The following is a 14,072-nucleotide window of genomic DNA, read 5'->3' on the forward strand; positions in this document are numbered from 1 at the left end:
CCTGAAAATGCGCACCCAGAATTTTGGGTTGCGTTTTCGAGGGGCGATTTGGATTGTCCGAGCAAACGACGTCTTCCACGACTGCGATCCATGCTCATCTTGAGCTACAGGTGACATTACACACACACAGCTGGTATGGCAGTGATGCGAGTGTGTGATGCGGCGCAGGGGGGAAGAAGGCAATGCGATCACAACGTCGTTTTGTCTCTCCAAAGCGCTTCAACGGTCTCTGATCTCTTCTTGGCCTTGTGTTTGCTCGTTTATTCATGATGTTGTCATTGTATCGCTGGTCATGTGGTTTTCGTAGCGATTGTCCACGTCAGTCTTAAAACCCGAGAGCAGTAGTAAAAGCAGCCATTTTTTTAACTGTTTTTTGTCCTCTTCTTCTTCTTCGTCTTCTATCACTCCTGTCACTCCTGCCACTCCTGTCACTCGTCGTCTCCATCTTGCTTGCATGCCAAGCGCAGAGACAGCCGCAGAGACAGGCACTTCTTTCGCTTTCATCCGTTGATCCACTCGGATTGGGAGTGATGACAGCGTTTCTGGAACTCGTTCTCGTTCACTGCGGCTCTGCTTGTCCATGGGTCTGTCGCACCCACACCCACACTCTACACATTTGTCAGACGCACACACGAACGCACACGCATCGCTCGCCACAGCGCGAGTCAGACGCAGCAGCACGGAGGCAGCACAGACGAACGAACGCTTTGACTGTGTTCCAAAGCTTGTCGTGCTATCATCCGCGTTCCTCCCCCATCGTCGTCGTCGCTGCTGCCTGCCTTCAACAAAGAACGACTCGAAAGCCAATCCTTATTGACAAAACCCCCAAAACTGCAAATCGGTCGACCAACAGCGAAGTGCATTTTGTACAATCTTACTCTTTGTCGGCCTCCCTCTTCGCCTTTCCCTCCTTCCGTCGCTTGCTTGCTTCTTACTGTGCTCGTTGGTCATGCTTGTCCCTCACCTCGCCTTCGTTTGCTTTGATTGGTGGACGGCCTGGCCTGTCGCAGATTTACCGCGCAATTCCTCTCGTCTCGTCTCGATGCTGAGAATCACAGTCACCACGGAATCGGAGCACACCTACTTTTTGGAGGTTGCAGACGACATGGAGGTTTGTCGTCAACCATGTTGCGCCGTGTGATTGCTGACGATTGCCCCAGAACTCACTGCCATTTGACTGGGTTTGATCCAATCCAGTTGCAAGACTTTCAGGCGCTCGTCGAGGCTGAGAGTGGCGTTCCCATGGCTGAACAACGCTTGATTCACAACGGCAAGGCACTCGCAGGCGCAAACAAGGCCCTCGGTGCGCTTGGCGTTGGAGTGGACGACGTAATTCTCTTGGCTCGTCGGTAAAGTGTCTTCCCCTCGAATGATTCGCCGCGCGCCAACCCCATTCCCTGCTCACTCCCCCCTTTCGTGCACCATTACAGAACTCAACAGAGTCAACAGCGAACCGCCGCAGCTCCCAGACAACAGACCCACGCTGCGTCGTCTGGCAACAGCAACGACCCCAACGATCCAATGGTGCTGAGGCAGACCATCCAGAACGACCCAGCCTTGCTTGCGCGCATTCGACATGTGAGTTTGACTGCCGCTGCTCTCGTATGTTCAACCTTCACCGCTGACACGGTCGTGCGTCACTTGTGCGTCACTTTTTCTCAGAACGACCCCGAGCTTGCGGACGCGGCAATGGAGCTCAACCCCGCCAGATTCGTCGGGCTGATTCGCACACGCCATGCCGAGCAGCGCGAGCGTCAGCGACAAGAAATGGCGCTGCTCACCTCCGACCCCTTTGACGTTGAGGCCCAGCGCAAGATCGAGGCTGCCATCGAGGCCCAGAACATTGCCGCCAACCTCGAGTCGGCCATGGAGTACAACCCGGAGGCCTTTGGCACCGTGGTCATGCTCTACGTCGATGTCTTTGTCAACAAGGTCCCCGTGAAGGCGTTTGTCGATTCTGGCGCTCAAATGACCATCATGAGCGACACTTGCGCCACGCGATGCGGCATCATGCGATTGGTCGACAAGCGCTTTGCTGGTATTGCCCGAGGTGTCGGCCATGCCAAAATTCACGGCCGTGTTCACTCGGCTGAGGTAAAGCTTCCATTTGGGGGACGTTGGATTCGTTTTGAGATGTTTCATTCAGTCGTTGCTTTTGCTCACTTTTTTGCCTTGTTTTCTTTTCCCTTTTCTCCCGTCGGATGGCAGGTTCAAATCGGCACCAACTTTCTGCCATGTTCCTTCTCCGTGATGGAAAACCAGCCAATGGACATGCTGATTGGCCTTGATTTTCTCAAACGGTTTCAGGTTGGGCTGGTCTTTGTGTGCGCGCGTGTGGTGCCGAGCATGAAAACCACTCACTCTCATCTCTGTTCTGTGATCTGGTTTGCAGTGTGTCATCGACCTTCGACGGAACGTTTTGGTGATTGGCACCACGGAATCCGAGACCCCGTTCTTGGCCGAGAAGGACCTGCCGCTTTCCGCCCGCCCCGGTGGCGGTGAACTAACAGAGGAAGAGCGTGCTTTGCTCAACAAACCGTCCGCCACCACCTCCTCGAGCTCAGGTGTGTTGTTATTTCCTGTTTTGTAGTGGTGGTCGACTGCAAAGAAATGCGTCATCTCGCAAGCTTCTAACATTGTCCTCGCTTGCTTTCTTGGACCTGCTTAGCAACCACGCCAGCCAGATCGACAACTTCCACGCCCGTGGAGGTCCCTCCGCCAGTCTCCACACCCAGCTCCACGCCAATCAGCCGCGAAGCGTCTCAAACTCGTGCGCCCCTGGCGTCCCAGCAACTCCCAAACTTTTCCAATTTCATGGGCCAACCTGCAGCAACAGCTGGTTTCCCTCAACAGCAACAACAACAACAGCAACAACAACAACAACAGCAGCAGCAACAGCAGCCACCGCCGGTCCAACTCAGGCAATCTGATATTGATGCGCTTACTGGGCTGGGATTTTCGGCCGAACAAGCACGCACTGCTCTTCAGAATGCTGGAGGCAATGTTGACATAGCTGCCAGCTATCTTTTCGCCATGACCGAGTATTGAACACTGTGTTCTTTTGTTATCGCGACCAAATACAACGATGGAAATCAATATGATTATACTACAAAAGGATGTGTGTGTGTGTGTGTGTGTGTGTGTGTGTGTGTGTGTGTGTGTGTGTGTGTGTGTGTGTGATTTGGTGGCACCAGAAAGCAAAAAAATAGAGCGAGAAACCTGGTCCTTGGCGTTATTCATCCATTCGAGGCTTCTTGCGCTGAGCATCGTCTGACTCTGCGGGGCGCTTCTCACTGGGGAGAGGAGTCGAGGAGGTCGATTGCGCGGGGGTCTGCAATATCGAGAAGAAGCATTGGTGAGTATGAAAGTGTCCAACACCGAACAAAACCAGAAACACCAGTCAAAGCTCCACAAAAAAAAAAAAAAAAAAAAATCAAAAAAAAAATCACATACCTTGTTTGCGAGTCGTTTATAGATCGCACTCACGTGATCGCCGTTCGCCGATGGGTGTTTTCGAGCAACTTCATTCCATACACGACTGCATCAAATGATTTTTTTTCCGTCCAAAAGCAAAAAACAAAAAAAAAAAAAACAATAAAAAAGTGAGTTTGAGTTTTGCTGACATTTGCACCGCCCTCCAACTCCTCCAGCAAACAGTTTGCACTCACCTTTGCATGTCTGCGGGGAGCGTGTCAACAAAGCGACCGACGCGAAGAAGGTGCTCCTTGGTCTCGAGGCTGACGCGCTCCTTGCTCCAATTTTCGTGCGCGGCCTTTTGTCGCAAGTCCAAAAAGTTGGCAACGTCGTGTTTGATGGGTACCAGCAGTTGCTGCGCTTCCGCATCACCACGCGAATGGTGGTGCTCATCGTGGTGGTGGTGGTGGTGATGGTGGTGGTGGTGGTGATCCGATTCCTTGTCCTTGTGCTTGTCGGGCGTGCGGTGGGACTTGCTCGAGTCGTCAGCGTCGTTTACCGCTGACGTGCTGGCAGCGTTAGAGGCAGCGAGTTTGCTAGCCTTGTCGTACATGCGGAAGATGGGACTGTCCTTCTTGTCCGAGCTCTTCCCCTCTGCCGACTTTTCGGTCTTGACGACGGACTTTGGCTTTTTCTCGGCTGCCTCGGCAGCAGCAGCAGCATCAGGGCGAGACGCAGTCGACGAGCTGTTGTCGTCGCGCAGGGTGGCCAGCAACGAGGAGAGCATCTCTTGCGGGACGACAAACTTGGCTTCGCCACCTTCCCGTTCCTTGCGCTCTTTGCGCTCCTTTGGGGCTCGTTCCTTCTTCTCCTTCTCCTTGTCCTTCTCAGAGCGGTCTGGCTTTTGAGCCTTCTCCTTCTCAGGGCGCTCTTTGAATTTGAATCCAGCAGCCATGGCGACAATCTGCTGCGCATTGGCTTTGGCGGCGGGCTCCACAGAGGCCAGGCGCGAAGCAACCTCGGCCTCGCTCATCGGGGTCGTCACAACAGGCGCACGGCGGCTCTTGGAATGGACTGGCTCGCCGTTGGAGCCGGCGGCCTTGCTTGTGTACGTGCGCAAGCCACGACCCTGGGCGTCAAACCGCAGCACCTTCAGCAGATACTCGACGCGGCGCAAGAGGTGAGACGCTTGCGGAAGGGCATTGTTGGCTGGGAGAATCTTGCCAGCAAACTTGAGCGCCGGGTCGTCGAGCATCTGCTCCCAGCTGCCAATGCCGTACTTGTGGCATCCGACGAGCAGACGAGCATCGTCGGAGGCGTCCCAGCCGGCGGGCCACTTGACAACCATGACCTTGCAGGGGAGGGTGAACTTGCCCTGCGCATCGAGGGAGGTGCCCAGCAATTTCGACACCAACTGCATGTCGCTGTTGCGCTCGACCAACTCGATCGCCAGCACTCGGTTGCCCTGGACTGCAATGGCCGGGTTTTTCTTCTTGTGTGCCTGAGATTCGGCAGTGATGGCAGCAATCTGCACTTGGATGTCGGCGTTGTGCGAGCCGAGCTCGTCCATGGCTTCGAGAGCGCCCTGCTTTTCGAGCTTTTTGATGGCGCTGTCAAAGCCTTTGGACGTTGCTTCCCACTCGTCCACCGCAGCTTGGGCGGCCTTAAGGACCACCGACACGACACCAGCAACGGTGGCCTCGTCGTGAGCCTCGGCCAGACCAGAATCAGCGTACATGACGGACATTCGTGCTGGCAGGTCGCCAAAGCGCTTCCAGGAGCGCAGCAAGCTTCGAACCTCAGCAGGCGTCAACGGACTGGCGTCAGCCACAGGCAAGCCCTCCAATTCAAGGCTGCGCGCGCCTCGAGAGGCGCCTGCACCTCCAGCGCCACGACGGCGGCTGGGCCCCTCCTCATCCGAGCTGCCGCCCGAGGATGCCGACGAATCGCCCTTGCCGCGGTGCGGTCGCCGCGCGGCAACAAACGCAGTGTCGTTGTACGAGCGGTTGTCCGTCCTGCCGCGGCGTGGCGGCAGAAACAGGGCCATCTGCTTTTCTTGCTCTTCCTCCTGCTGCATGCGCTCGCGCTCCGACATGGGAATAATGTCATCCCAGGAAGCATCGTTCGCGCCATCGCTGCTGCCGGTGGCAAAGTTGGCCACCTTGAACTGCGACATCAAGCCGTTTGCAGCGGCATCGCCGTCCTCGTCCTGCGTTTCACGCGTTTCTGCACGCGCGAGGATTTCGTCAATGTCGAGTTCGGCGAGTTTACTGTCTTGGTCTTGCTGATCCTTGAACAGCTCTTCCGCACCAAACTTGAGAATCGAGGCCAGCTCGTCCTTGCTGAAAGGGGTCGATCCGGTCGCTTTGCCAGCCGCGGCTGCGTTGGGTCCAGCGCTGCCTTCCGCCTCCGCGCTCTCCTCCTCGCCATCGTCGATTTCGTCCTCGTCGCCGCTTTCGATTGATTTTCGGTTCTACACGACAGCAAAGTTACCAACAAGGGGGGGGGGAAACAACAACACCCGCACAGTAAGAACGAGAAACGCGACAACAACACCAAACAAACAACAATCAGTGCCCAGATGTACCTTGTTGTGAACACGCGCATTCTTCTTGCTCGACGGCTTCTTGGGAGACGCAGAGCCGAGCACCGCACGTCCAGTCGTGTCCATGCGCTGGATGACGACGTGGTCCAGAATCATCTTCTTTTTGGCGCGCTCGAGGATGTCCTCCTCGACCGAGTTTTTCGTAATGATGCGGTAAATGTTAACAACGTTCTTTTGGCCAATGCGGTGCGCACGGGCCTCGGCCTGCAAGTCGTTTTGAGGATTCCAGTCCGAGTCAAAGATGATGACCGTGTCCGCGGTGGCCAAGTTGATGCCCAGGCCGCCGGCGCGGGTGGACAACAGGAAGGCAAAGTCTGTCGAGCCCTCCGCGTTAAAGTGATCGAGGGACTGCTTTCGCAAGTCGCCACGAACGTTGCCGTCCAGGCGCTGGAAGCCAAAGCCGCGGCGTTGCATGTACTCTGCGAGAATGTCGAGCATGCGGACCATTTGCGAAAAGATGAGCACGCGGTGACCAGTCTCACGCAGCCGCACAAGGAGCTTGTCCAGCAAGACCATTTTGCCGCTTTGCTTGACAAGGCGAGCGAGTCGGTCGTCCGTTTGGCCACCGAGGGTCAACTGTCCGCCGGCCGCCGCTGCTCCGCTGCTCTCATTGGTCGCGCCTGACGCGAGAGGTGCAGTCTCCATCGGCTGCTGGGCCGAGTTGGTCGTCTCGTCAGAGGGGGCTGGAGCCGGAGCGGCGAGTGCAGGACCCAGGTTGGCCAGTTCTTGCGGCGCCTCCTCGTCAGGCTTGATGAGGTTGGGGTGGTTGCAGCACTTTTTGAGCTCAATCATAATGTTGATAAAGCCACCGGCGTTGCCGCGTCGGCCCTTGCGCAGCATGGTGTAGTTTTTGGTGAGAATCCACTTGTAGTACTGTTTCTGCAGACTCGACATGTCGACACGAAGAATGCGCTCCACCTTGGCTGGCAGCGACTTTTCGACATCCTTCTTGACACGTCGTAGCAAGAAGGGCTGCAGCAAGGCGTGCAGCTTGTTGATATTGGACTCGAGATTCGAGTACTGCTCGATAAAGTCGTCGCACGACGTGAAGCGGTCCGGTGTCAAGAAGTGCAGCAGCGCCCACAGCTCTCGCAAATCGTTCTGCAGCGGCGTGCCGGTGACGAGCAGGCGATGGTTGGTGTGGAAGCCAGCGAGGGCTTGGTGCAGACGCGACGACACATTCTTGAGACGGTGCGCCTCGTCCACCATGAGGTTGGTCCATTTGAACCGCGCAAGGTACGCCTCATCGGACAGCACTGTCTCGTAGGTGGTAATCATGACATTAAACTTGGGGCGCTTGCCGGTCGAGTCCAACAGCTCATAGTCGCGGATGATTTTGCGGCTGGCGGCGTTGCCAATGTAGACAATCACGTTGAGGGAAGGGAGCCACCGCTCAAACTCGCGTTGCCATGCAGCAATGGTCGAAAGCGGCACAACCACCAAATGCGGGCCATACACGTGGAAGACGTGGCACAAGTAGCCAACAAAAGACAGCGTTTGGATGGTCTTGCCCAGACCCATCTCGTCAGCCAGAATGACCGACTGTTGTTTGCACCAGGACGAGACAAGCCAATTCAAACCGAGCAGCTGGTAGTCGCGCAGCACCAGCTCGCTGCCTTCCTTGTCCCGCACGGGCTCGGCACCATCAGCAACAGCATTCTCATCCGCTGCGGGCTCCAATTCCGTCGACACGTCGGCGGGCTGCTCCGTCTCAGTCTTTGAGGCCGCCCGCGGGGTTTCGGAGGTCTCTACTGGACGACCAAGGAAGGCAGGCTGCACCTTAATCTCCTTAAAGCCAGGGCGTTGGACCAAGGCGCGAGCGCGCGGGTCGGGCAGCATCTTGGACTGCTCTCGCTTTTCAAAAGCCTCAACCTTCTCTGGATGGCGCGCAGCAACAAGCTTTGCGTCATCCCAGGTGCAGTCAGAGTAGAGCAGTCCCTCCCATTTGCAGAGATACTGGACGCCTGTCGTCGACGACGCCTCGTCGTCGTCCTCCTCCATCGCATCATCGGATGAACGGCTCGACACGATGCGCTCCACCAAAACATGTTGTCGCGACAAGTCCATGTACATGTCCACCTGGCAGGCGTCGTGCTCAACGTCTTCAGGCGACGCGTCCGCCAGCCAAGCGGCCCGCTCGTTCTCCGTCTTGATGTAGTTGGCCAGCTTTTTGAGACCTTTGACGCCTCGTTCTTGCAACGAAGCTTCCGTCTCCCAAGAGTTGTGCCAGTGCGACTGTTGCTCCCACTTGACGAGAAACTCGCAATCGGGCGACTCAATGTCGTTGACGCGGTAAACAAAGTCGAGCGGGAGGCCCAGAAACAGCCCGTCCGCACGCTCGTCGGGCAGTGTGGGCTGCGAGGAACGAACTCGGTGGATGATGACACGATCAATGTTGGACCGGTCGGCCGCAGCCTCCTCTTCCACATCGTCGTCCTCGGCCTCGTCCGCGTCCTCCACGTCCACGTCTTCGCCGTCTGACTTTTTGGAGGCGCCTCCTCGTCGGGTGGTCTTGGGGCCAACAATGTCGTCTTCGTCCGTCTCAGACTCGGAAGCCTCGCGGTAGGACTTGACGTTCGAGTTGGCGCGAGTCGAGCCGACGCGAAAGTTGCGCATGTCCTGAGCCACAACATCATTGTCGTCGTCATCGTCGTCCTCCGAGTTGAGCGCTGCTCGCCGTGCGCGGGCTGACGGTTTGACAAAAGAGGTCGCGGTCGAGGCCCCACCGCGTCGCTGCTGGCGTTTCCGGTGCGATCGCTTGCCGCGGTTGTCAAAGTCATCGTCGTCCGAGCCGTCGTCGCTGTCATCTGCGCCTCGTCGACCATTCCTGTGGCGCCCTGCATCGTCGGACTCCTCTTCAGAGGTTTCTGTGGGCGTGACGGGCTCTTCCACCATCACCTTGCGGACGACAGCCCTGCCCGAACTCGTGTAGCTGGTCGTTTCGCGCTCCACCATGCGTGTCTTGGGCTTGCGAGACTTTTTCCGCTTGGAGGTGCTCCCTTTGTGTCGCTTGGTTGTTGAGGATGATTTCGAAGCGTGCTTGCGTTTGTTGCGGCGCTCATCCGAGTCGTACTCTTCGTCGTCGTCGTCGTCGTCCGCTGACTCTGATTCCTCCTCGTCCTCGTCATGCTTGTACTTGCCGTCGTCCGAGTCATCATCATCGTCGTTGTCTTCATCACCTTCAATGTCTGCCTCGTCATCGACCATGGCGTCGTTGTTGTCGTCGTCGTCGTCGGCTGGTTTCTTGGATTGTGCCGCAACTGGGCGATGCAGGCCTCCGCCATACGTGGCAGCGAGATGCGCAGCCGCAGCCGCCGCAGTATCCGATGTCGCAGACCCAGCAGGCGTGGTCGTGGTCGTGGTCGTGTCCATTGGCACTGGCGCTTGTTCGCTCGCCATGCTTTGCTATGAGGAGTGTGTTTGCGCGCGTCCGTTCCTCGTTCAACCCTGTTCGTCCGACTGTTTTGTGACAAAGCTCGAAAGATGAAGCGTCTCGTTGCTTGTCTTGCTTGGTTTGCTTGCGATTCAGGCCTGCATCAAGCAAGAAAACCAAAAAACGAAAAAAAAAGTGAGCAAAAAAAAAAAAAAAAAAAGTGAGCAAAAAAAAAAAAAAAAAAAGAAAAAGAAAAAAAAAAAAGGGGGACAGCATGGTTTGCAATGCAGATCATCGACGAGTGATTGGGGGGGGGGGCATTGCATGGAACGACCACAAGCAAACTGAAGGCGAGGAGTGAGGTTGACACTGGCACAGACACGTGGGCAGCGGGAAGCGCAAGGAGCGCAGCGGTCCAATGCGAAACGAGCAAATGGAAGATCTCCAATGCTGCTGGTTGTGGATGGCGATGCAGCAACACCCCGTCCACAGCCACCTTCGTCCCCTAGCCATGTGCACACACAACCAAGTAGGTTGCCGCTGCAGCAACGCTCACCCTCGACAAACCCCAGCCATCGCACTTTGAGATTTTTTTTTTTTTTTTTTTGGCGCCAAATTTCGAGCGTTATTTTGTCTTTTCATGCAAAACCAACTAAACTCACCAAACAAACGAGAATCAACAAAAGACGAATGAACTGCTACAACAGGAGCCACACATGGACATGTCGCATGAGAGGCGACCGACCTCTGCTCAGCTTGTCCGATCTTTGTCAGCGCTCCAAGATCGGACGGGACGACCGTTCGCGAAATTGGTGCAATGCTGTGAACACGACCGATCTGCTTTCCGGCTTTTTTGCTTTGATTTTGGGAAGAAGCAGTGGCCGAAGGGACTCATGCACAATCTACCGCGATTGTCGTGCAAAATTTCGTTGCCTCGTCTCTTTTGTTGTTGTCATTTTTTACACTTTTTCTTTTTTCTCTTTTCGTTCCTTTCCTTGTTTTTTTTTTTCTTGTTTTTCTCCTTTTGCCTTTTTTTTTTTTTTTTTTTGGTCGCATGTTCACCAAAGTAAGCCAAAGCCTCATCATCCTCATCATCCTCATCCTCATCCTCATCCTCATCATCGCCATCATCCTTCGCTCGTATGCCACTGGTTCTGAGGTGTGGGTCGAGGAAGCAAAGAACTCTTTCTCGCTCAGCCTCGCTCGCTCGCTCTCTCACGCGCGCGCTCTCTCTCTCCCTCTCCCCCTTTCACCCACCCTACCTCGTATCCTGTGATAAGCTTTGTTGCGACAGTCGAATCGAGTCAAGCAGGAAAAGTGACGCAGCCAGCAGAAACAGCGGAAAACTCGCAATGGAGACCACCATTAATGATGCGGTCGCACTCTCGCTGGTCGTGCCTGACTCTCTTGCAAACACTCTATGTCAATGCGAGGCAGTGGAAGTGATGAAGAAGAGCACGCGGACGGACGTCACGCCGAGCTCGTGGAGAAAGCACTGCAGTTCCATTGGGGGCAATTCATTTACGTCTCTCAAATCATGCGCAAATAAATATTTAGAGACAATCCCACAAAGGGCAAAAACAAGGCGAAATAACCCCCCCCCCAATAAATTAGCCAGCATCGTCCATCGATATACTTTGAACCAGCTGGCTTTCATCACTGTGACGTTGCGGCGATTGTTGTTTGAAGTGCTGCAAACATCTCACTGTTGATGGTATAAATTTCCCTCACTCGCCCTCCAGATGACACCCAAAGGATTTGCCTTTGGTCTGCTTCTGCTGCTACTCTGCGTGAATTATCACGTCCAGATGGCACAAGCAGCCAATGCCTGTGACATTGGCGGCGTGTGCACTTGCTCGGGAACTCAGGTCAGATGCGATGACAGATCCCTCACATTCATTCCAAGCGGAATCCCAAATGATACAACAATCCTGTAAGTGTTGCCGTGTTGATTCGAACTTGAAATTGAAGCATTGACGGCATGGCATGCGGTCGATAGGTCCCTGAACGGCAACCAGATCACCAACATTTCCGCACACACGTTCACAGGTCTGACTGCGCTGACCTTTTTGTAAGGAATGAATGGAAGGAATCACAGGCAAATGGCTGACTTGTTTTGCGATTCTACCTGTAGGCACTTGGGCGCAAACCAGATCACCAGCATTCCCGTCGGTGCATTCACCGGCCTGACTGTGCTGCGAGCATTGTAAACAGCAAATCAATGCAGAATCACACACAAGTCCATAAATGGCTCACTCGTTTGCGATTCCTTCTACAGGTTTCTGTCCGACAATCAGATCACCAGCATTCCCGCCGATGCATTCACAGGCTTAACTGCGCTGGTTTCTTTGTAAGCAAGCAAGAGCAAGCAGAATCACCCACAGATGGCTCACTCGTTTGCGATTCTAAATGTAGGTATCTGTACAACAATCAGATCACTAGCATTCCCTCCGCTGCATTCAAAGACCTATCTGTGGTTGGGGTATTGTATGCAAGGGCTCTCATTTGCACCTGGTTTGATGAATGATTCTGACTTCAAGTTTGATTTTTGCAGGGCTTTGAACAACAATCCTTTCACCACTTTGCCACCTGGTCTGTTTCAGGGCCTGCCAAATGGCTTGTGGTTGTCGTGTGATGAGTACTCATGCGTGGGACCGCTGCGACCCAACAACTTTGCGTTTGGTGCTAACACTGCCGCTCCGCCCAGCACTTACGGCAGCGCATCTACGCCAAACCGTAAGTCCCGGGGGTGACTGCAATTCTCTCGCGATCACTTCACTGACATGTGTACTGCAGAGTGCGATACAGCTTGTGCCACCTGCTATGGCTATGGATCCAGTTCGTGTTGCGAGCTCAATTGTCTGACCTGCAGTTCATCCGATCTCTGCACTCAGTGTTATGAAGGCTTTGTTCTGATGGATGGGTCTTGCGTTTCGCTTGCTTCTGCGGCCTCAGCCTCAATTGCCTCCATTGCCTCACAGGCATCTGCATCGGCCGCAAGTGCTTCATCTGTGTGGCTCACATCTGCTGCATCCGTTGCATCTGCTGCGTCCGCATCTGCCGCATCTGCCGCCTCTGCTGCGTCTAATGAGTCGAGCGGTGCATCTTCTGGGCCTATTATTGGCGGAGTGATTGGTGGCGTGTTTGCCCTGCTCCTGTTGGTTGCGCTGGTCGTGGCCCTTCGGCGTCGTCGCGCGCTCGTGTCTTCACCGACCACGTACGCGACGCTCGATGAGGGACCTTCAGGAATGTCGATGACGAGTAAATCGCAAGTTTGAGTGTCCGTCGCTGTTGTGCTGCTCGAGTTGGGTTTTTCTTTCTTTGTTGTCATTCGCATGCATCCCTTGTTGTTCTCGAGCTAGTTCTATGTCATTCGCATGCATCCCTTGTTGTTCTCGAGCTAGTTCTATGTCATTTTCAATGCAGCTATTGTGTCTTACGAATTGCCGAATCGTTCGGTGTCGCGTTATGGTGTTCCAAAACCCGATGCGCACCAGAACTCGCACCGTCAAAGCAACGAAAGCTGTTGTGTGTGCAGTGTAAGTCGGCCCAGAGTTTCGAGCCGCTCTGGTCGCTTGAAAAGAGTGCTACTGTAAGTTCCGAGCCGACTCTCTTCGCCAGTTTGAGCTCCGTTTCGAACGCAGCAGCCAGCTTGAAAGCACACTCACACGCTCCGCTCTAACTTGATCGTTCTCAACTGCTCGAGGTCAGAATGACAGTTTGTCGAGGTTACTGATATCCAATCACCGGCGTCGCCCCCGCACCCCAATTTCCACTTGACTCCAGCCTGCCCCCTCACTCAGACCGCAACTCGACTAGATCTATCCAAATGCAGTGACGTCTTGTACCTGCAAGCAACCTGCTCATTGGTTGGAGGCGTTGCCTGGATGACCAATGAGCCATTTGTTGATGACCCAGATCAGATCTCTCTTGACAACAAACACCACTCCCCCCCCCTCCACCGACTGCGTGTTGCCTTCACCCCTCCCCCGACTGAGCGAGCATCATTCCAGTGGCTCTTTCGGCCAGCGCACACGAGAGCGCAATGACGCGTTGCTATGCACTGGAGCGCTCAGGTTGAAGAGGTGTTTGTGTAATTTCGAGTGGCACACGGGCGGATTCGTTTTCGAACACAAAAAGTAAACAAACAACACACCTTCAATCCCTATGGATCTCCAGATCTGATACAGCATCTGTGAGAATGAATGGAAACGTTCAAGCCGACTGCTGGTTGAGCGGCCTGCTCGCTCTCTCTCTCTCTCTCTCTCTCAACGTCGTGATGCGCTGGCTCATCCTGCCCCATTTCAAACTCCCCGTCCACTCAATTTCTAACAATCCAAAGAGCCATTCCTGAGAGTTTAAGCATCACCAGTCCTCTTCCATTCAATCTTGTACGACTGACCACCCACAACGCCATCACAGTTTGCCGAAGTCCACCCGTCCGCGTCACCCATTTCTCCTTCCTCCCACCCCCACCTCTTCTGCTTGTATCCAAGCTGAGCGACGTCGCCAGCGTGTGTTTCGAGTGCTCGCTTGATAGAAACAGCCCGAACAGGGGGGAGGAGCGGGAGGCGGCATTTTTCGCGTGCCAATGCACTTGTTCTCTCACGCTCTCTCTCTCATTCTCTCGCGTCCCTGTACCGCCTTCCCACCCCCTCCTCGCCACCCTTCCATCAGCAA

The 14,072-nt window shown here is 54.8% G+C and overlaps 3 protein-coding genes across 3 annotated transcripts; 2 read left to right on the forward strand and 1 right to left on the reverse strand.

Moving 5' to 3' along the window:
* Positions 1-1,016: 1,016 nt before the first annotated feature.
* On the forward strand, positions 1,017-3,107 carry CAOG_06230 (DNA-damage inducible protein). The gene is made up of 7 exons (XM_004344929.2): positions 1,017-1,111; positions 1,198-1,349; positions 1,431-1,578; positions 1,663-2,094; positions 2,209-2,307; positions 2,393-2,564; positions 2,669-3,107. Exons 1-7 carry the CDS (start codon positions 1,043-1,045, stop codon positions 3,046-3,048), a joined length of 1,452 nt encoding a protein of 483 aa, XP_004344979.1. The 5' UTR covers positions 1,017-1,042; the 3' UTR covers positions 3,049-3,107.
* Positions 3,079-9,551, reverse strand: CAOG_06231 (chromodomain helicase DNA binding protein 2). The gene is made up of 4 exons (XM_004344930.2): positions 6,002-9,551; positions 3,669-5,887; positions 3,454-3,538; positions 3,079-3,331 (listed from the first exon to the last, which is right to left on the reverse strand). Exons 1-4 carry the CDS (start codon positions 9,416-9,418, stop codon positions 3,233-3,235), a joined length of 5,820 nt encoding a protein of 1,939 aa, XP_004344980.1. The 5' UTR covers positions 9,419-9,551; the 3' UTR covers positions 3,079-3,232.
* Positions 9,552-10,373: 822 nt separating this feature from the next.
* Positions 10,374-12,783, forward strand: CAOG_06232 (hypothetical protein). Its single transcript, XM_004344931.2, has 8 exons — positions 10,374-10,458; positions 11,135-11,325; positions 11,392-11,463; positions 11,527-11,598; positions 11,671-11,742; positions 11,808-11,879; positions 11,947-12,128; positions 12,189-12,783. Exons 1-8 carry the CDS (start codon positions 10,447-10,449, stop codon positions 12,668-12,670), a joined length of 1,155 nt encoding a protein of 384 aa, XP_004344981.2. The 5' UTR covers positions 10,374-10,446; the 3' UTR covers positions 12,671-12,783.
* The last annotated feature ends 1,289 nt before the right edge of the window (positions 12,784-14,072 follow it).

This window comes from Capsaspora owczarzaki (assembly GCF_000151315.2).
Source record: "Capsaspora owczarzaki ATCC 30864 unplaced genomic scaffold supercont2.11, whole genome shotgun sequence".
Classification (NCBI taxonomy): Eukaryota; class Filasterea; order Ministeriida; family Capsasporidae; genus Capsaspora; species Capsaspora owczarzaki.